This window comes from Fukomys damarensis, unplaced genomic scaffold (assembly GCF_012274545.1).
Source record: "Fukomys damarensis isolate Sample0158 unplaced genomic scaffold, DMR_v1.0_HiC HiC_scaffold_17, whole genome shotgun sequence".
Classification (NCBI taxonomy): domain Eukaryota; kingdom Metazoa; phylum Chordata; class Mammalia; order Rodentia; family Bathyergidae; genus Fukomys; species Fukomys damarensis.
The window spans coordinates 44925425-44948496 of NW_022900929.1; the positions used below are offsets into that span (position 1 = coordinate 44925425).

Genomic DNA, 23072 nt, shown 5'->3' on the forward strand with positions numbered 1-23072 from the left:
GCAGTCACATATTGATGAGTAACAGGTACCACCTATAGGATGTCTCAAAGGTCACTAAGACACTCCAGATGAGCAAACAGTTTGTCAATTAGCTTGGGCTCTATGTCTGGAGTCTCTAATTTACAAGTAGATTCAGATCCGGACTCCAAACAATACAAGAGTGATTCACATTCTTAGGCCAGGGCTGGAACAAAGGTCGGGGCTGTGGCTACAATGGGAGGGGTTCAGGACACTGTCTCCTAGGCCCTTTGCCATTTAGCAAGGGTTTGTAATTTAGGTCCCACACCTTCGAGCTCCCAGAGCCTCGCTGGGTGTTAGGGCCCAGCATCATGGAGGCCTTTTCGACTATTCATGCTCCATGGAGTGGAAGTGAGACTTTAAGTCTTACAGAAGGCAAATTCATGAGCCTATCAGTCACAAGCTCAGGAAAAGTAGAGCACACAAATCACACACACATTCAAACAACTGCTGAAAAAGTATTTCCAAGAACCCCATTTGAGTTGGGATCGAGTCCTACTCATGGTCCTCCTCTGGGCCCAGGGCACCACCACAAAACAAACCGGATATTCCCCTTATGAGCACTTGTTTGTCTGGCAATCCACAATCTGAGATCAATTTAAGGGTAATCTCTCCAGCTAGGAAAATTGACCCTAAGGAGGCAGGTGCAGGCTTTGGGAATTGCCATGCAAGAGATCCAAGGCCTGGAACAAGAAAGAATGCCCCTAAGCCTGAGAGACCCAGTAGATCCCTTCAAGCCTGGAGACTGTGTTAGGGAATTGATCATGTTAAAGTATACTGTGACGCCGCCTCACAGGCTACATTCTCCTGGTACATCTTGGCTCCTAAAATGACCTCATACCCTTATTTCTAGTTTCCCTCCCCCACAAGGCCACAGTGGTCCAGGAAGTTGAAACCTGTGTCTGCAGGACTGGGCCCATAAAAGCAATCTGGCCTGTGATAGGTTAAAAGTAGCTCACTCCTCATAAATAAGCAATAGCCCACCCCAAAACTGATAAAAGGACCTTCCTTTCTTTGTTCTCTCTCTCCTTCTGCTTCTTCCTCCTCATCTCTCTCTCTCTCTCTCTCTCTCTCTCTCTCTCTCTCTCTCTGCCTTCCTGCCTCTTGCTCGCCTCCCTACAATAAAGATCTCTTTCTGGACCTCTCGGTGTGTGAGTGGCCTAATTGGGAAGGGACACCTGAAAGGACACGCGAACCCCCTTTCATTGGTGTCAGAAGTGGGATCTGGGATTGCCAGGCCCACAGGCTAAAGCGCCTGAGGCCTGAAACCCAGATTCCAGGGCGCCCCTGCTCAGCCCCTGCCCAACGTCCGCGGCCATTCTCCTTGTCACCATCTTTACAGCCACCACCGACTCACCGATCTTCTGATCCTCCTTCTGGGTAAGTTTTCCCCTTTTGAGGAGTCTTCAGAATAACGGGGACCCCAGACCACCCACAAGGACCACATCTGGGACAAGGCCGGGGCCCAGGTCCTCTGTCCCTCAGTTTTGGCAAACCGGGTTTGCCTCCGTTGAGTCCGGGACTCAACTGAACTAAGTCCGGGACTTAGTTCGCATAAATTCCTATCTCATGTAAGGGATGCCTTCGCGGGAGACCGAATTTTAGCTTTCTAGACCGGGTCTAGAAAAAGAGGAGTTTTATCAGAACTCTCGGAGATGTCCGGTCTTCTGATAACCTCCTGTCCTGGTGGTCATGGGCTCTGGTTCCTCTATACCCGCCGACTCTCCTTTGGGATGCTTACTCAGGAATTTGGAGGGTCTTGATTTAAAATCCAAATGGCTAATTCATTTGTCTACTCAAATTTGGCCCCAGTATAAATTAGGCAATCAAAACATCTGGCCACCTAACGGCTCCTTTGAATCGGGTCTGATTAGAGACCTTTACAACTTGTGCGAGCGACAAGGAAAATGGTCAGAGATCCCATATGTCCAAGGTTTTTCCTATCTGGCTAACCAATCCTCTCTTTGTTCCACCACCAAAGTCTCTCCCATACTTCTATTGTCTCAAGGTAGCCCTACAACTGACCCCCCCTCCTTCCGGATTCTTCAAACCAACCAGATCCGGCAGATTACCCTCCTCCTTACAGGGTGGCAAGACCTCTCACTCCTCCTCCCACCCCCTCTGACTCCTCCCTACCCCCTAAATCTCCCACCTCTCTCGTTTCTTCTGAACCACCCACTGCCCCACCCCATGCACCGACTCCACCCCTCACTTGCTCCAGGTCACATATGGGTCACACAATGGCTCCCTTGGGCGAGGTAGCCAGAGCTGAAGGAATTGTCCATGTTCATACTCCTTTTCCTATGTCTGAACTAGCTCTCATTCAGGCCAGACTTGGTTCTTTTACAGCCGATCCAACTACCTTTATAAAACAATTTCAACTTTTGACTCAGTCTTATCAACTAACTTACCATGATCTTTTTGTAGTTTTAACCAAGGCCTTAACTCCCAAGGAAAATAGAAGAGTGCTGGATCAGGCTCATACACATGCAGACCAAGAACATTTAACCAACAATCACCACTGGGCAGGTGCTGCTGCAGTCCCTGATCAGGACCCAGAATGAGACTACAACACAGAGGTGGAAATTGAAGCTCGAAACAGGTACACTAATTGTCTCCTTCATGGGCTCCGCAGAGCCACCATGAAGTCCATTAATTATGAAAAGCTTAATGAAATCATACAGGACAAAAATGAAAATCCATCCACCTTTTTACAAAGGCTGACGGATGGCCTCCGCCAACATACTAAACTAGACCCTGAATCTGTGGATGGCCAGAGATTAATTATGATACATTTCTTTTCTCAGAATTACCCCAACATTAGACTTAAACTAAAAAAGCTTCATTGGGGGCCCTTAACCCCTCCAGCAGAGGTCCTGGCCACAACATTCAAGGCCTACCATGGCCAAGACGACCTCAAAATTACAAAAAAATATCAATTATTTAAACACAGGCTCTTAATTCAACCAGTCCACCTGTGCCACAGGGAAGAAAAGCCCTACAAAGGAGCTCCCAACCACCAGGCCCCTGTTACAGGTATAATAAGGAAGGCCACTGGACAAAAGACTGTCCTAATCCCAGGGTGCCAACTTAGCCCTGTCCCAGATGTCACCAGAAGGGACATTGGGGTACAAACTGTCCCTTGGCATCCACCCACCATCAGACCGTCAGCCCCATAGCCCCCCAACATGCGGACCTGATAGGTCTAGCAACAGCGGAGGGACAATGAAGAGGCCCTGGCACATCTGGCCCAATGCAGATCACCCCCAAGGAGCCCAGGGTAATCTTGACTGTGGCAGGTAGGACCATTTCTTTCTTATTGGATACTTGTGCCAGCTTCTCTACACTACGAGAATACTAGGGGCCTACCTCCCTTTCTCAGACTTCTATTGTTGGGGTAGAAGGCCAACTACAATGCCCACACCAGACCCCCCTACTATCATGCACTATTGGCAATCTTACATTTCTTCACTCATTTTTAGTCCTTCCATCCTTCCCGGTCCCCTTATTGGGCCATGATATTTTATCCCAAATTAAAACCTCTATTCACTTCTCTATGCTAAGCCCTTCCAACACTCCAACAACTTCCCTCTGCCTGGTACTATCCCAAGCCCTCCAATCTCCATCTTCCCAATCCAACTGGCCGATTAGCCCCTCTCTTGTTAATCCTCAAGTGTGGGATATTCACTCTCCCTCAATAGCCAAATGTCCCCCTGTCAGAATTCTCCTTAAAAATCCTTCACAATTCCCCAGCTTGACACAATATCCCCTCCCCCGCTCTAGTTTAGAGGGATTAACTCCCATAATACATGATCTCTTACAAAAGGGACTTCTGAGACATGCCAACTCTCCCTTTAACACTCCCATTTTAACAGTAAAAAAACCCAATAGAACATATTGATTAGTTCAGGATCTCAAAATTATTAATTCAGCTGTTATTCCCATACACCCAATCGTGCCAAACCCTTATACCCTCCTGTCCTCTATCCGACTTGGTGCCACTTATTTTTCTGTTCTAGACCTCAAGGATACATTCTTTTCTATCCCTTTACACAAAGATTCTCAAGACATTTTCACATTTACCTGGACTGATCTCTTACACTTAAAGAGGCCTCCCGGTAAATAAACAAGGCCATTTAGCTTTACTATACTAGAAGATACAAATGGAAAAACATGGTTGAACTCAGAAAAAATGGAACAGGACTTACACTCAGATTTAAAAGAATTAAAATTAAAAAATTAAAAAAAAAAAAAAAACACTACAAGCCAGAAAAACTGCAATTGTGTTTTACCAGACATCAAAAGATTTTTATAAGAAAAATCAAACTAGAAATTTTAACTATTTAATAAATGTATCTTTGTTTCAATTTAAATTAAGTTTAATTGGTGTGCTTTAAACATTTCTTGTACATTGCAAATTCTTGAATTGTGATTATAAAGTTAACTTGCTCTTTTCTGTACTTTGTTGATAACAACTCAAGGTTAATACTGTTCTATTGACAGACAGTCAAATTTTAAGATATAACAATCTAAAAACAAAAAAAGGACACTTTAAGCTAAAGTTTGTTATAGAAGATTTATAATAAGTGAGACGGCAGAAAAAAAATATTAAAAAAAAACTATGGGTAAAAGAGATATACTTTTGATATGAAAGGATTTTGTATGCATGTCTTGTTAGAAAGATATAAAGAAAGATATACAAGGCCAGAAGGCTTAAGTATGTAGAAAAGGTATGTGGAAATGATTTAACAGGAAAATATGTATGTTTGCTTGTTGGTTTCAAATTTGTTACAGAAGGTTTACTTTTATAGTGACAGCTTTCATTCCTTTTGATTCTAATTCTATGAGATCTGTTAATTGACCTGCAAAGGTTTTGACTAGTCATAACTAAAAGATTTTATAGTTCAATTGGCCAAAACCATCTGGGTACACTCTAGTTTAAATTGTCTTATATGTTTGTCTGTCTAAATGTTATCTGGTTTTATAGGTCAAATAAAAATTTAAAAATAATTAAATATACACTTTTAAGTTTGGGTACACTCCTGTTGATAAATAAAGAAGCAGCTGCTCAGAAAATTTATTCTGATCTTTATTCACTAATGGGAGCCCAGATAATTTTTATAGCATTATAGAAAGATATACATTGTTAAATATGTTATTATAACATGTTTATGATGGTTATCTTCAAAATATAATAGTTTCTGTATAAAGAAATTCACATTGTTTATGACAATAACCTTTCGATCCAGGTATTATCCCTTCTCTTCTGCTCCTCCTACTTATGGTTACAGGTATATTTATAGGCCCATACACTTTCCTTAGATGGTACCGTATCAAAAGATAATAACTTAAATATGTTTCTTGGTTTTTTGTTTTTGTCTATATTTTTTTTTAAAGATGAATACATTTAACAATGGCTATTCTATACTATGATACACATCTAAGTTTGTTACCAAGATGTCATCATGGTCGTCATGCTGAAATATTATCATTATGTGTGACTCCTGATTACAAGTTTTTCTGTTAATATTCTACAAAAAATTAACTACTTAAACAACCATGACTGATAAAATAATAGCCCTCTAACTGTATTTTAAATTCCAGGATACTTGCTATCTAGATAGTTAGGATAGTTAAACTCCTACTATACTACTGATGTCACTGATCTTCTCTTCTGGGTGTTCAACCACCAAAGTACAGAGACCAACACTAAAAGATAACTGGACTAAGGAAATTGCCAATATTTTGGCTCTGGCCCTCCAAGGTCATCAAAGATCCAAGGTATGAAAGAACCTTTTCTACAACACCTTACATCTTTGGTAAGTCACCCAACCTCCTGAACAGGGAGATTGCTGGACACCAGAGGACAAATGTAATGTATGCTAAAGGAGGGTCACCAGAAAAGTCTTCCATGCTGTTACTAAAAGCACCATAGTCAAGCAAGACCAGGACCCATCCTAACAGCTGACAATGGGAGCTGAGAGGCTGTATTACATGGTTCCAAAATAATGCCTAGAGACTTAACTGACCTTGGCAGATAGATAACAAGAAGTTCATATTGATTAACACAGGTCTCACTCTAATATGGTCTTAAACACCCATCAGAAAAAAATAACCAAAAGAGACAATCAATAAACAGACACTAATGACAGACTTTTGAGGCCCATTCTCCTCCCAAATGTTTCTCTTGATTAAGACACCCATTCCCTATAAAGGTTATAAATGTGTTAATATGGGTCTGTACTTTTTCTAGAGGGCCTGAGGACTTCCCTTATAAAAACAGAGGGCTTCAGAAGTGTACAAGATTTTATTAAAAAAAATTCCAAGGTTTGGTCTGCCTCTCTCCATAGACAATGACAATGGACCAACATTTATAACAGGTTATATAAGATCTAGCTAAACTTTTATACTGCTTATTGACCTCAGAGTTCTTGTAAGGTTAAAAAATGACAAATTATACCCTTAAGGTAAATATTGTCAAATAACACCAGGTTATGAGTTGACCGGCTCCCTTTGACCTTCTTTTAAATAAAAGATACCCCAAGTCATACTGGATTCTCCCCATATGAGATCTTGTTTGGAAGGCCACCCTGTACCTTAAAAGACTTTATATATGAAAAAAAACATATATAAAACACTTATGGTTACTCCCACAGCTGTCAAGTTAACTAAAGTTCAGCTACCACCACTCTAAAATAAAACAGGTCTATCCAGAAAACTTCATAGACTTTAACTCCAGGAGACAATGCACTCAAAGCCCTGCTCTAAATTTAAGTATTGCCCAGGATCCTTCACCATCATCCAGTCCTGAGTCAGATAAGCCAACCTAACTGTTTACCCTCTCAACCTCTCACAGGATGTTGTGACCCATTTCACACTACAACAGCCATTGATATCCTAAGTCTTCTTATATTAGTACTCCTGGGACTTGTCCTTGGGATAGGATTGGCCACAATATCTTCTCCCAATTATAATTTTACTTCCAGGTGTTTATTCTCATTGGCCTATTACCTCATAATCTCATTCTTTGCCATTCTTAATTACTGTAAACAATAATGGTTCCTCTCCTGCTCCTGTTTTCTCTCCTAAACCTTACCCAAGCAGATAGGCCCCTGGTATATACCTTGACTCACTCCCAGCCTAACTCAGCCCTCCTTCAGACCCAGGTATGATCTCCTGAAATCACATTCCAGGTCACCTTATGCCAGTTCTTTGACCAAATCATCAAATTCCTGCCTCTCTTCAGACTGGCCCACAGCTGATTTCTGCTGCCCTTTCCATATCTACCTATACAGTCGCCCCCTGTGTTCTCCATCTTATTCAATCCCAGGTCAGTCGCCTCTCCACTCAAGTCACCTGACAGATGGCTCACCAGCTAATACTTCAGGCCAGAGACCCCAGTGAGACCACCGTGTTACATAACAGCCAACCAACTAACCATAACTCAGATCTCGGCTCAATTTAAACATTTTCTAAATGATCTTTGGACTGATATTTTCTGGTTTGCTCCCCACCCTCCTCCTATTACCTGATAGCCGACTAGATCACTAATGCACAGCTCCAAAAAACTTTATTAGATTTCACCCTGTCTGAAGTAACAATTTTTACCTTTATACTTGTTCTTAATAACCCTCCAACCAGTCCACAGCCTCATACAAATTATCTTCTACTCTCCCCTCCCTCATTAACTGATTTGTGTGCTTGGACTTTTCTCAGGAAGCCCTATCAACAATTCCAATGATAATGCTGCTGCTGTCAACAATTCCATGTTCATAAAGGACAACTCAGCCGGCCAACCTCCATGCCTGCCCCCTAGGTTGATTCGTAGCCCCAATTCAGCAGGAAGTAGATACAGAAGACAGACTCTCCGCCCCTTTTTCCGCCTGCCATGGACATACATGTTGGCTGTCGATTGTCATCCAAAATCAAAGAGTGGGGAATGTTAGGGACTTGATCATGTTAAAGTATACTGTGACGCCGCCTCACAGGCTACATTCTCCTGGTACATCTTGGCTCCTAAAATGACCTCATGCCCTTATCTCTGGTTTCCCTCCCCCATAAGGCCACAGTGGTCCAGGAAGTTGAAAACCTGTGTTTGCAGGACTGGGCCCATAAAAGCAATCTGGCCTGTGATAGGCTAAAAGTAGCTCACTCCTCATAAATAAGCAATAGCCCAGCCCAAAACTGATAAAAGGACCTTCCTTTCTTTGTTCTCTCTCTCCTTCTGCTTCTTCCTCCTCCTCCCCTCTCTCTCTCTCTCTCTCTCTCTCTCTGCCTTCCTGCCTCCTGCTTGCCTCCCTACAATAAAGATCTCCTTCTGGACCTCTCTGTGCGTGAGTGGCCTAATTGGGAAGGGACACCTGAAAGGACACACAAACCCCCTTTCAGACTGTGTCTGGGTTTAAAAACGGAACCAAATCACCCTGGGACCCATATGGAATCGACCCTGTACTGTAATTTTGTCCACTCCCACTGCTGTTTAATTGCAGGAACTGTGCCTGAGATCCACCACAGTCACTAAAAGTGGCAGTCCAAGCCAAGTGGGTCAGCCAACAAGATCCAGACCATCTGAACCAGCTGATTCCACAGCAAGACTGACCACCAGCCTGGGCTATATAGTGAGTGCCAGGTCAGTCTCAGATATAGTGAGACCCTGTCTCAAAAAAAAAAAAAAAAGAAAGAAAGAAAGTATATCTATTTTTTCCCAGATAATGATTTTCTCCACACAGGGAAAACATATTCTTCTAATAATGTGTAGATTATTCTGGGAAAGCTAGGAAAGCTTAAGTGAAAATCAGCTCCCTCGTATTTGCAACTTAAAGTCACCATAAAGCGCTTGCTGTTAGGGATACCGTCAACAGCATTCACCCCACAGTTCTTACTAGAATGAGGCCCAGGGGATATGAGAAAGGCAGAGGATGAAACCACAAGGTCTAAAAGGAAATCAATTTTTTTTTTTTTTTTTTTTTTTTGGTACCGGGGATCGAACTCGAGTCCTTGCACTTGCAAGGCAGGTGGCGGAACCGCTGAGCTAAACCCCAGGCCCAGAAAATCAATATTTTAACCTGTCATGTCAAGAGTTTCCCTGGGCTCTTCCAAAGTGATATCACTTCACTGAGAGGGGTTTTCAGGAACCTTGGGTGTCTTTACTCTTCCAGGGAAGCCAGGTGGCCTGTCCTTTGGCGGTGAGGCAGCCTTGCTCCCAGGGTTTTCCCTGTCTGGGAAAAAACAGATATACTTTCTTTCTTTCTTTCTTTCTTTTTTTTTTTGAGACAGGGTCTCACTATGTATCTGAGACTGATCTGGAACTCACTGTGTAGCCCAGGCTGGTTGCGAACTCACAGTGATCCTCCTGCCTTGGCCTCCCGAGTGCTGGGATTACAGGCATGCGCCACCACACCCAGCTAAGATATACTTTCCTTTGTGGGAGCATTAACATCAGACCCACTAGAAAATATATTTAGAGATATACTTAGGAAAATTTTATCAGAAGTAGATCCATGGGTCTGGGATACTAAATCCCCAGGAAAGGCAGTTCATGCCCAGTCTGTTGTCATTTTCTTGACTCAGATACCTATCCTCATAAATAATATTCTAGGGCCGGGGATTTAGCTCAGTGGCAGCACCCCTGCCTCACAAACGAAGGACCTGAGTTTGATCCCCGGTACCAAAAAATAAAAATTAAAAAAAATAAATAATATTCTATTAAACCAGAGGCCCACTGGGGACCTCAGCTTCCAATTTCTAAATTTCTTAAACACGGTCCTTGGTGGGTTGCCTGTCCGCATGCAATACTCCCACCATTCCAGTGCTAAACCCAAATGGGAAATATCAGCCAGTCCACAATTTGTGTGCTATTAATGAAGCTATAATCCCACTCTCCCTATACATCCTAATCCATTTACTAATTTAACCCAAATACCAAGTGGAACTACATGGCTTATTGTTTTCTATATTTCAAGAATGTCTTCTCCTACATCTCATTACATCCTAACTCAACATCTGTTTGCTTTTGAATAGGTCCTGATGCTATGAAAACTGCCCACTCTACTTGGACATTACTGCCTCAGAAGTGCACAGAAAACTCCCACCGACTATAAAACACTCCCACAAAAGCATCGTAACTTTTTTAAATGGAACACTATTCCAATAAGTACTTATTCCAATAAGTGTGGCTGTAAAAAAGTGGATTCTGATGAAAATACTGTTAGTTTTAAATTTCTTAGGGGCTGCAGGACTCTGAGTGGTATAACCACAATGGGCTCAGATACCTCATCAAAAGTTAAATACTGAGATCATAATTTAAGTGCAGGTGCATGGGCTATTACCCCCGAAACAAAAGAGGCTCTTTTAAAACTAGAATGACCTCATTCAAAAGGCAGCTCAGGGCATTCCTAGGGACAGCTGGATTTTGCAAACTTTGGATTACAAGTTTTGAACTCACAATTACTTCTCTCTGTGAGGCCAAACAAGGGCCTATTAACTAATCTATTAACTCTCAGATTGAACTGGATGACTGCTGCTGTTTTAGGAACTCCTGATTTAGACAAGACATTAACCCCATATATAGCTGAAAGTCAGGGCATAGCCTTGGGGGCCCTTACTCAAAGCCTGTGAGTTAACCTATGGTTTATTTCTCTAAACAATTAGACTGTGAGTGCCGAGCCACATGGAGCTAGGATGCTACCCCAACCCCAGTTCCCCAGGCCTCCAAGCACCACAGACCAGTGGAAACAAAATCTTTGTAAATAGGGAGGGCTGGAGGGGTTGAAGGTAGGGCTGGGGAATGGGGACAAAATAAGAACCAAGATAGATTATGTAAAGGTGCAAATGTCCAACGATGAGTGTCATTATATTGAATACCTAAAATGTACCAATAAAATTTTAAAATTTTTGTGAGTGTTGTCTGTATCTAACTGAAGTAATTGACTGTTTTCTATTCTGCACATTAAACAAGCTGATTGATTAACAAAATTGAGTAACCAGAAGTTTAACATAATAACCCATCCTCAATTTGAAAGACAAGCTTGTGTCCCATTTTGAGGAGGGTGTAAAGCTGGTAGGTAGGCGAAATGGAATGCAAGCACTCAGCTCAAGGAGCAAGGCTACGGTGTTTTGCCCAGATGTTAATTCAAACCAGCAGTGGCACTGACTGCACCCTGTACACAGGTTAGATGCCAAAAAGGGCTCTCTGAGGTTAGGCAAGGTCAGGTTGGTGATAGATTCTCCAGATGTGATAGAACTTGTTTGGCTAAATCTTTTTTTTTTTTTTTTTTTTTTTTTTTTTCCTTGAAGCTGGAAGATCTTTTCCACAGTCCCCTCACAAATCAATCTGTGAATGACAATATCTTCCTGTTGCCCTGCTCAGTAAATTCAGTCCCAAGCTTGATCTTTAAGGGATGGGTTCCAGCACATGTCTAGCAGGAAAAGATGGTTTCCTCTGGTCAGATTTAGACAAACACCTCCAGCCAAGACAGAGATTAGCACAGCCTGAGGGCCCCTGGAGTGGTTAAATGCCTCTACCAAGTCCGTTCCCTGCTTGGGGTTGATGGAGCCACCAATGGTGGCATAAGTCAGGGCACACTTCTTAAGGTGCGGTGCTACCACTTTCAGCATGCTGCTCCAGTGACACTCTTTTGAGACCCTGAATTCTTTGGGTTGCCCAGTTGTGCCAACAGAGATGGTATCTCAGCGCCACCTCGTGTGTCTTCAGAAAGCTCCACCTTGGAGTGCTTGCCCTTAAGGGAAATGGGGGCCGATGGCTCTGCCTCATGGAGTTCAGACAAGGGCATAGCACTCAGCTGCTCCTCCAGGGTCTGGACAAAGCCTTTGCTCTTCTATTCTGCCAGACCCAGGGCTGACTTCAGTAAAGGACGATGACAGCAACACTGGTGGAGTCTTAGCAGCTGAGACAGGACACTGGATTTCCGTAAGTCTGCTGCCACCAGATGCCCAGCCTCACTGGGCCCAAACTCCCATGATGCTGTAATAAATGGATTACTGAGCTTCTTCCAGATTGGAGTCCTCCATTTTCTTGTCTTTTTACATAAGTCTGCAGAGCAGACCCTGCTCTTGCAAAAAGGACATTGAACGCAGTCTTCACCTTCAGAAAGCTTTAAAGGATGTATTTGACGTTTACACTGGGGCAGCATCACCAAGGGTTTGCCAGAGGAATCCAGTTGGTCTTTCGTTCTCCCCAGCAAAAGACTCTTGATTAAAATACGTAACTGCTCTCTTCCTTTGTTTGAAGCCTTGTCCACCTGACTCTTCCACAGGTTGAACTTGTTAAATGGAGAACAGCAGAGGAATTTCAGTAGTGAGTACATATCCAAGGGGCTGTTTATTTCTGCTTCTCTTAGAACAGTGTAAGGAGGCCTGGCCCGGGTGTTGCCTAAATTCAGGTGGGTGGAAGGGGGTGGTCTCCCATCCCAGTTGTGATGCCTGTACTACCTGAGCCACCTTTGAGGTCTTCCTGAGAACTCAGCCGCCTCCCTTGCCCCTGTGTCTCTGTCAGTGCAAGCAAGGAAGGTCCTCCATCCCTTCAAGCTCCGCTCGTGATTTCATGTATTTCCCTCGAAGCCAGTGTCCATTGCTATTGTTATTTGCAGGTGATGCAGAGGTTGAGGGGTAGTTTTTAAAATTCTTTGTGTCTGGATGCGTGTGTAGAGGGGGCTGCAATGCTGGGAATTTAATCCAGGAAAGGCTGACCTATATCTCTCGTTCTTTTTATTTTTATTTTTTTTTAATTTTGAGACAGCATCTGGCTTACATTGTGCTCAAATTCAGAATCCTCCTGCCCCAGCCTCCCAGTACTGTGATTACTGGCACTCACAACTATGTCCAACAGTTTCCAGATCTTTATTCATTTTTTTTTTAAGTTGAGACAAGTCCATGCCAAGAGTAGAGCTTGGAAGCAGGCTTTCCTGTCACAATTAGAGAAAAAACTCAAACACTGATGGAGGTGGTACATGGAAAGCAATAAACTGATCTAGTGATCATTAGCTTTTTTTTTTTTTTTTTTTTTTTTTTTTTGGTAATGGGAATTAAAATCAGGGCCCTCACACAAACCTGCATCCCCAGCCTGTATTTTATGTTTTTTATACTTTTTGAGACAGTGCCATGCTAAGTTGCTAAGTAGGCCAGAGTGGCCTTAAACATGTAGTCCTCTTGTCTCAGCTTCCCAGAGTGTCAGGATTACAGACCTGTGCCACTGTGCTTGGCGTTTTGTTTTGCTTTGTTTGAGACAGGGTCTCTCTATGTAGCTCAGGATTGCTTTGAATTTGCAATCCTCTTGCCTCAATCTCAGGAGTGCTGGGATTACAAGCATGTGCTATTATTATACACAGCTAAGTTAGGTAGAAATAGTGTAGGCAGTCAGACAGGGATAGTCCCTCGAGAGAGAGTCCATACAAAAGATGAAAACACATTAAAACTGTGGATGGAGATGCATCTGTTGGAGGCCAGGGCTTAATATAAAGTTGAAGTGGCCAGGCCTAGTTACCAAGGGATAAGTGGTAACATTGCTGGGTATCTTTCCAAAATAATTATAAGAATGATACCACAGTGATATGTGCACATCCGTGTTTATAGCAGCACAGTGTGTAATAGCTAAAACCTGGAAAAAGCCCAATTGCCTGTTGATTGGAGCCTAGATAAAGAAGATGTGGTTTTTCTATAAAATCCCTTTCTTAGCTTAGTTGGTATGAGAATTCGCCTTACTGCCTCCTCTAACACGGGCTAATATCTTCTTGCTGGTCCTGCCCGTCTCTTCTTGCCCACGTGAGCATCGCAGTGGGCTTTCCGCAGGTGTCGCATGCTGGGCAGTTCTTCCTTTCAAGCTTAAAGTCAAGGAGATGTTTTGCACGTAAACAGATGTTGAGTGCTGAATCATTACTTCATTCAGTATCCGAGGGTCTTTCAGGGTTTGCATCACTGTGTCACTTACTTGGAAGTGTGTCATGCACATCAATGTGAATAGCATATAATCACTGTGTCATTTAATATTTGTATCGTGTATCAAAGCATTTCTATCATACCGCAGTATTTGTACCATGTTAATGTTTGTACCGTATTTTAGTTACTGGGAGGATTTAGTACTGTGTCATTTAGAATTTATGGAATCATGCAGTATTTGTGTTACCGTTACCATGGTACAGTCTAATACCTATGTGCTTGACTGTGCAGAGGTAATGCTGGGGGAAAAAAGAGAAGCAGAAATAAAAATAATCAAGGCCCAGGGCAGGAGGTTTGGCTCAGTGGTTCTGCTTCCTGCCTTGCAAGTGCAAGGGCCCGAGTTGGATCCCAATACCAAAAAAGAATAACAATAATAATAATCAAGGTCCAGACACTACAGCTCCAGACTAGAGCACAGGCTCACTAAGCAGTGGCCTGACCGTCAGTAAACTTACGCTCCACCTCGAACCTCATTAAAATTGTTCGGACTTTAATATGGACTGCATCTCACACATATAATTCAGAGTGAACTCTGGGACACACTTACAAGTTATGCTGCCTCTGAGATGACTCAGCACCCTGTCAATCTTTCCTGTCAATCTTATCCAGAGACCCAGTGAGAGACACCTGGGCTGGGGTGCACATCCTTTAAAATCCAAAAGCCTGATTTCTCTCTGAGCTTTTCGTTTTTTCTGCCACCTCCAACACCACTTTTCTGGTCTGGCCGCCTGAGCACATCTTCCTGTAATCTCCAATAAACGGAATTGCTTTTTCTGTTACCAAGGAATGTACACTGGGGATTCTTTGCTCGATATACGCAAGAGTCTGGGATCTGTCCGATCTTCTACACCAAATCATAGTATTAAGATAAGGAGAAATATTATAGCAGTAATTCAGGGCTAAACCCTCTGGCAAGTCGATATAAAAGATGAGAACACATTACAGCTGTGCAGGGAGGTGCATCCGCTGGAGGCCAAGCCTCAAGATACAGATGAAAGGATCAGACCTACAGGCCACCCAAGGGATAAGTGGTAACACCTGGCCCAGTAAAGTCTAGCTCGGTCACCTCAGTGGGTGACCAAGACCCCCCCCCCAGACCCTTCCTCTTAAAAATGTTCTCTGTTCTTTCCATGAACACTTTCTACTTGACCTGCTTCCCCATCAGATCAGTATCACCTACGTGGCTGTATCTATACTGTTGTTGGTTGAACACAGCCTTAACCCATGTGGTTACAAATGGTGATTTTGCTCTATAAAACTTCCTTTCTGAAGTGGAATCCAGGCCAACCCATTCAGTTTGCCCATTATCACGCTCAGGAGAGACGATGGACAACTCTTAACCTTAATGAGCAACTCTTAACCTCCACTGTTCCACAGAATCCACTCTTCGATTTTGGGGAACACAAACTCAGGGTGTCTGACATCTAGCAAGCTAGGAGTTATGTTATTTCCTCTATAACATTTGGAGGTCTCATATCACATCAACAGGAACCTAGGAATAAAAACACTCTTGGAATATGGGCAGGAGATGATTTGAAAGGTGATAAAAGGAGCCACACTCACTAGAATGCAGTAAGAAGTCATTTTATTGCTGTGAAGGCACTGAAATAAAGCTTGGCCAAAGTCCTAGAACTCTTTTCCTCCCTTATATATTTGCTTTGCCTCAGCACAGACAGATCCCAAAGCAGAAAAGAATGATTTTTATACATATTTAATCCCAGTTCTTAGGAACTCTAATTCTCCCAATTCCTCCCCTCTTTCTTTTATGGGAACAAGAAAATTCAAAAGACAGAAGAGACTACAATAGAAACAGTGTCAAAAAGGAGAAAAGTGATCAAAACTTTAGCAAATCTAATCTAAGTGTACAGGAACCAGGGGATCTAGAGGGTCACCTGCCTGAGGTGAATTACAGGCTACAGTGAAGCCTGCAAAACTATTACGATTCGTGTAACGGCAGTTAGGAGGGGTGCTCCCTCTAATGAGCCGGCAGACAGTCATGTTCACAGGACTTGCACTCTGGTGGCAGTTGTTATACCGACGATTCTTGCATGGGATGTTGGCCAAAGTACAGACATGAATCACATTTTGGCTAGAGTCATGCAGAAAGGTGTTTGTAGGCTTACAGCCCCCATGCGGGAGGTTTTGGTTGATACCTCTCATGGCCCCATTGCATGAAGTGAGAGGATTTGGGTGCACATGCTGAACTGCAAACCATCTAAATGGGGTGAAGCCCGGAGGCACAGCCCAAAGAGGACTCAGCATTGCAAACAGCCCCAGCAGCAATAGGAGAGGAAATCTCACATTTCCAGCCATCTTTTCTGTGTAGAAAAAGGCAAGGTCATGGTAAGCATAGAAATAACAAAAGTAAAGTTATTAATCGTAAGTATTTATATTCTTGTTTTGCCTTCTAAGATTTCATACCTATTCTTAAAGCCTCCCTCACATAGTCCCACAGTCCCAGTGAAGGAACGTGAGGTGAGCAGACCTTTCCTTTCCTTGCCATAGCCCAGTCCCCTTTGACCTGTTCTCATGCATGCAGCAACCCTCCTGTCAGACGCCTGGGTGTTTCACCTCTTCCCTCCTGAGATGTTGACCTTCATCCCCGACCACCTCCTCCCAGCCATCTTCTCTGCCCTGCCCATCCCAGCCCGAAGTTCTCCCCTCTTACCGGTGTCTGTGCGGGGTTCCCAGGGAGCGCAGAGCGGTGCTGAGTCCAGGCTCAGAGGATTCCTTCTGCTTTTCTTTGCCCCAGCCCTCCAGGGCTGCTTGTGCCAGGTCCAGGAAGATAAGTTATAAACTAAGGAAAGAGAAACCTGCCTCTCAGCAGGTGTGAACTCCTTCTGGGCTGAGGCTGAATCTCTAGACTTGTAATTCCCTCTTCATGTTTATAAATATTTTTAGAGGAAGAACTCTCCCGTTGTGTAATAGCTTTGAAGGAACTGACCACTTCTTCATAAGGATTTAGTGCTTTCTTCTTGATTAAAAGCTTCAGTCTTTTAAAACTCTATGACTTCAGTTTTTAAGGGAAAAAGTGAATGTGGTACAGCAGCTGCCACCTACTTGGCCACGCTGCGACTTCCAACAATAGATGTGAGCGAATTGTTCATTTATGTGTGTGTTTACTGGATCTGATCCTGAGCTACTCACATCCAGGACTTCCTGTTCCAATGAAAGACAGACCTGGGTGAGTAGACAAGTGTGTTATATGTAAGAAGATAAAGACAGACGGCATTCACAGGGTGATGGAGGACACCGCAGGGGCTACGGGGAGACTGGAGAGCAAGGATTATTGGGACGCAGCACCTGAGCCGAACTCTGAGGAACAATTAGACCTAGGTGAAGAGGGTGATGGAGCCTACAAAGAGGACAATGTGTGTCAAGAGACGCATAGGAAGGAAAATCCAGGGCATTTGCCTGTGAATCTCTTGTTTCCTTTCCGCTGCTGCAACATTCTTATTATGAATCTTACTTTTCACGGGCTGCCCACACAAAGCTTCCCACATGCACTCCCTGCCTCCAGCCCCTCTTCCTCACCATCCAATCTGCTCCAGATCTGTCTTCCTATTTATTTATTTATTTATTCTGAGTCAGAGTCTCACTATGTAGTCCAGGCTGAATTTGAAAACTCACTATGTACTCAAGGCTGGCCTTGACCTCATAGTGATCCTCCTGCCTCAGCCTCTTGAGTGCTGAAATTATAAGAATGCACCACCACACCTGGCTTTTCCAATACTTTAAATTGTTCCAAATATCATCAGAAAAATTTTTCTACTGGTGGTTTACCTGCACTGAGGTTACTCACAGGACACGAGGCTAATACACAAAAGTCAATGCTTTTGGTTTGGTTTGGTTTTGAGCCAGAGTCTCTTTATGTTGCTGAGTAGCCTGAGCTGGCCTAGAGCTTAGTATCCTCCTGCCTCAGCTTCCTGGATTCTGGGACTACAGAAGTGTGCTACCATGGCTCTGCTCAAAATTCAATGGCTTTTTTTTTTTTTTTTTTTTTTTGAGACAGGGTCTGTGGCCCAGGATGCCCTTAAACTCACTGTGTAGCCCTGACTAGCCTTGAACTTGTAGCCATCCTCCTGCCTCAGCCTCCAGAGTGTTGGGATTAAAAGTGTTCACCACCAGGGCCAGATCAATTGCTTTTTCACATAGCAACACTGGACAATGGGAAATTGAAAATAAAAACACGATGCCATTTACATTGCCCTCAAAGAAAAGTGAAATGTGTAGGCATGCATCTAATTAAACATGTAAAGACTGTGTGTTACTCAGCTGTTTGCTGCAGTGATCAAAGGTTACAGGAGGTCGGGAGCAGAGAGAGGCAGGGGCCTGCACTCTCAGAGGCTTCATTTGAGGCCTCAAATAAGATAACAGAATTATTTTGCCAGCATGCCCTTAAGACTACAAAAATAGCCCACTAAAATGCAAAAATTAAAAATGAGAACCAAGAGTTGTCATGTAGAGGTACAAGATCCCAACAATGAATGTAACTGTACTGTATCCCTAAAATGTACCAATAAACTCAATTAAAGCTGGAAAAAAAATAAAATAAAATGCAAAAATTAGTTTATTCAAACTTTGGCCTAATTGGGAGGGCAGACAGTCCACTCCTTGCTCTACTCCTCAGCTCAACTCACAGCAGTTTTTTTGGTGCCAGGGATCGAACTCTCATCCTAGTGTTTGCGAGGTGGGCGGCAGAACCAATGAACTAAATCCCCAGCCCTGAACAGTCAATATTATTAAAACATCATTTCCAAATTTGAGCAATAGAGTAAGCAAAGCTCAATCGATATTTCAGAAAGTTATTTTATGCATATTAACAAATTTTGAAATTTGTATGAAAAGCCTTGGTGCCAGGGATCGAACTCTCATCCTAGTGTTTGCGAGGTGGGCGGCAGAACCAATGAACTAAATCCCCAGCCCTGAACAGTCAATATTATTAAAACATCATTTCCAAATTTGAGCAATAGAGTAAGCAAAGCTCAATCGATATTTCAGAAAGTTATTTTATGCATATTAACAAATTTTGAAATTTGTATGAAAAGCCAAGATTCAGATCGGTCAACACGATGAGGAAAAATCAGCACAAATTCTGAAGACAGAGTCCCCACCTTCTAAACACTGCACCTCCAGTAATCAAGAAAGTCAGCTAGGGAGCTTCCCACAGCGGTAGGGAAACTCCGGAGAGGATCCATGCAGATGACCCTCACTGTGAGGCCTGAGGAGCATGGAGATGTAATTCCGCAGTGGCGCTGACAGGTGGGGCCCTTGGGGGGCGATGAGGGTGGGATGAAGTCACCAGGGTGGAGACCCCGGGGTTAGCTTCTGATAGTTGCAAAGAAGAGGGAGAGAGACCATTCAGGTAGTCACCCTCTCCCCCGTCTCTTCCCACATGACATCCTGGCCACCTTGGGAATCAGCCACTCGCTCCTATGCGTCTCGACATCCCCCCTCCACTCTCTCACCGGTCCTGCAGGGAGGGCCGGTGCTCCTGGGTCGGAGGAAACCTAGCTCGCCATCCTGGCCTGGGTCTGGTATCTGATGGGAGCCCAGCACAGGATTGCGCGGCCGCTGCTTCTCTCTGCCGGCCGGCTGGAGAATTACAGTCATCTCAGGGCAATGATGAGTAGGCCGCGGTTTCAAGGGAAGGAGCCAGGAAGTTGATGATTTCCACTTGGGACGCGTTACGTTTGAAGTGTCCGACACTGACAGCCTAGGGAAGATGCCAAGTAGACAGCTGGATGTACTAGTCCCAAGCTGGGGGATAGGGGGGCTGAAGGGAAATTCGGGGAGCTGTGGGAGGGCAGGAGCATTTCAAACATGAGGCTGGAAAAGACCACCAAGAGCCTGTGAAGAGAGGACCATAGGTGAGCCCCGAGTCTCCAACAGCAATTTACCAGGGGGAGAAGAGGAGCTCAGCGGGCAGCCTGCGAGCAAAAAGCCCTGCAAGGTAAGGGAGGAGCCAAGAGGCAGGGCTGCCCAGAGACCTTCCCCAGGACCCATGAGTGCTGGTCACCTCTCTTTCTATCACGAGAGCCCCGATCCCAGCACACAGAGAGGATTCATCAGCTGTGCCTAACGCTGCTGAGTGTGGAAAACCAACCCCATCGGGGTGGGGCGGTCTCACTCCCCAGGCAAGCAGCGCCACCCCACCCCCATTGTCCCTGCTGAAGAGGGGGTTCACCGAGAAGACTGGCAGAATTCCAGACCTAGGAGACAGGGCTGCTCAGGTGATTAGGAAGAGCCGCATATGAGTCGTGTACTGTGTCCACGGGAGCGAAGGGAGACGTGGGCAGTGGAGAATCTGCATCTCTCTCTCTCTGATTCACCAGCGCCACCGCGACCCCCAGTACTTCGCCTTCATTTCATCGCTGCTCCTGCCCTCTGCTGGCGGGAACGCGCACTCACACATCTCAGTGTGAGTCATCACCTGAGTTCACTCTGCCAGCTCCTCCTCCCTTCCAGGACCCGAGCTGGGGCTCCCCCATGCTGGGGCTCCCCTCCGACTGAGCGCATTCTTTTGGAGATCTCACAAGGGACGCATAGACCCACCGCATTTTTTAAATTGTCGCGGGGTACTAATGCACTCCTCGCTTCAAATAATCATGTGTTTCACTGTCATATCAGGAAGCCTCGTATCGAACTGTGGCATCCATTCTGGCCCTGGGTTATCAAATGAAGAGCTTGGAATAAAAGACCTTACAAATTCCTTCCACTGCAGTTCTCTTTGGTTCTCTGAATTTTTGGCCAAAGAATGGGGGTGTGGTGCTTGAGCGCGTAGAGGAATGTCTACTGAAAATGCAACCCAAAATTCTGAATTTTTGTACTATGTACATCTGATTTTCATCACAGATTAGACTTAAACCCAAAGGATTTCTCCTTTTCAACCATGCTTCCAGTTGGGGAGGGCTCCGGGGAAAGCAAGCAGAATCTTAGAGGAGCAGAACCATGCCGGGTTAGTGGGGGGCTCAAGGAAGTTTCACACACACCAGATGAGCTACAAAGCATCCTACAACTGTAGCAAGTTTACTGCCAAGCAGAATGTGGGGTTTTGGGTGTTCTGTTCAAGTGCAAGCACTTTGTTTAAACACGGGTACAAACTGGCATTGAGGCACAAGAAGGAGTCAGGCTGGGCTCATGAACAGTGGCCATGGTGGCAGGGATGAAGGTTATATATGCATGGGCTCAGCGACACAGACTCACACTCACAAGGCTGATCTGGCCACAGACACTGTTGAATGCTCAACATGCTGGCAGCAGAGACCAACGCTGAGTCCCTTATATGGCATCATTCCTGGAGGAGATCAAGCTGTGACCTGGTGGCATCTTGATTATGTTGAACAAATTCCATCATGGAAGGGACTGTGCTTTGTCCTTAGTGACATAGACACTTATTATGGATTTGCCTTCCCTACTCCTAATGCTTCTGCCGAAACGACCACCTGTGGACTCAGAATGCCCTATCCTCTGACATGGAATTCCACAATGCATTGCCTCTGACCAAAGAACACATTTTACCGCCAAAGAAGCAAGGCTATGGCCTTGGGCTCATGGAATTCACTGGTCTTACCATGTTCCTCATCACCTAGAAGTAGCTGGATTAATAGAAAGGTGGAAATAGTCTTTTGAAGACAGTTACAGCACCACCTAGGTGGCAACAGCTTGCACAGCTGAGGCAAGACTCTTCACAAAACTGTGTATGCTTTGAATCAGCATTCACTATATAGTACTGTGTCTCCCACAGCCAGGATTCGTGGGTCCAGGAATCAAGGGATGGAAGGGGAATTGTGCCACTCACCATTACCCCCAGTGATCCACTACCAAAATTTTTGCTTCCTGTTCCTACGACTTTATGTTCTGCTAGCTTAGTAATCTTAGTTCCAGATACAGGAAAGACTTGTACCAGAAAGCACAATAATGCCATTGCACTAGAAGTTAAGACTTCCCCCTAGTCATTTTTACCTCCTCATGCCTCTGAGGAAACAAGCCGAAAAGGGAGGCGTGGTGTTGTCAGAGGGTAACTGACTCAGACTATCAAAGGGAAACTGGACTATTACTCCACAGTGGAGGAAAGGAAGAATACACTTGGAGTGCAGGAGATCCCTTAGGGTGCCTCTTAGTATTGCCATGCCTTGTTTTTAAAGTCAGTGGGAAACTACAACAACTTAATTCAGGATGAACGACAAATGGTCCAGAACCTTCAGGAATGAAGGTGTGGGTCACTCCACCAGGGAAAGAACCAAGATCTGCTGAGGGCTTTCTAAAGGCTAAGGGAATACAGAATGGGTAGTAGAAGAATGTAATTCTAAATACCAGCTATGATCCCTTGATCAGCTACAGAAATGAGGATTGTAATTGTACCAGGTCTCTCCTGATATGATTCTAAATGTAATACAATGTTGATAGACTTAGTACTTGGTCTTAAGGATTGTTAAACCTATGTTATAATGTCCAAACTATGTAATGTTAACAGTAAGCATCACCCAAAGAAAACTTAACTTCTATTCTAGGGAGGGAATTAGTACGTTTCTCTTTGTACACAGCACAGTTATAACAGGTGTAATTATGAGCTTGTCTTTGTATCTGGAGACTGGTTTGAAGAAATGCATCTGGTTGTCAAGTTGACAAGGGATGGATTGTGATGGTTGCTTGTGATTGTGTCAACTTGAGTAAGAGAAACTCAACTAAATTAGCTCAGCAATTTCACACTCTAGGGTGTGAAAACCCCACTCTAGGTGGCTTGTTAACTGGATGGTATAAAGGGGAAATAAAGGACAAAAGTGCTTCTGTTTCTTCGGAGGAGATACTGTCTTCACCTTCACCTTGGATATCATCTCCTGGCTTTCCGAACAGACTCTTCAGCTTCTGGTGCAGATCCTTCAGTCTTCCAGCATAAACTCCTCAGCCTTCCGTTGCAGACCCATCAGCCTCCTAATAGACTCACACAGAACACTACAGTGAGCTCCAGATCTTCGACTCAATCCATCAGTCTGCAATCTTTCACATTCAACTCTGTGGGTGGCCAGACTGGCCTCCCATTCTCAGCAATCCTCCTGTCTCAGCCTCCAGAGTGCTAGGATTATAGGCATTGCACCCAC

The 23072-nt window shown here is 44.2% G+C and overlaps 1 protein-coding gene across 3 annotated transcripts in view; it reads right to left on the bottom strand.

Moving 5' to 3' along the window:
- Positions 1-20366, bottom strand: part of LOC104871778 (ribonuclease K3) — a 32369-nt gene extending 12003 nt beyond the window's left edge. The window contains exons 1-4 of one of the 3 annotated variants that reach the window (XM_010637863.2): positions 20184-20366; positions 19440-19687; positions 16640-16768; positions 15550-16289 (exon numbers count right to left, since the gene is read on the bottom strand). In XM_010637863.2, coding sequence (XP_010636165.1) covers positions 15823-16289; positions 16640-16768; positions 19440-19584 — 741 coding nt within the window. In that variant the 5' untranslated portion in view covers positions 19585-19687; positions 20184-20366 and the 3' untranslated portion in view covers positions 15550-15822. Of the gene's footprint in view, positions 1-15549; positions 16290-16639; positions 16769-19439; positions 19822-20183 lie in introns of those variants that run through there. The other 2 variants (XM_010637862.2, XM_010637864.3) reach the window with 2 other exon arrangements.
- Positions 20367-23072: the final 2706 nt, after the last annotated feature.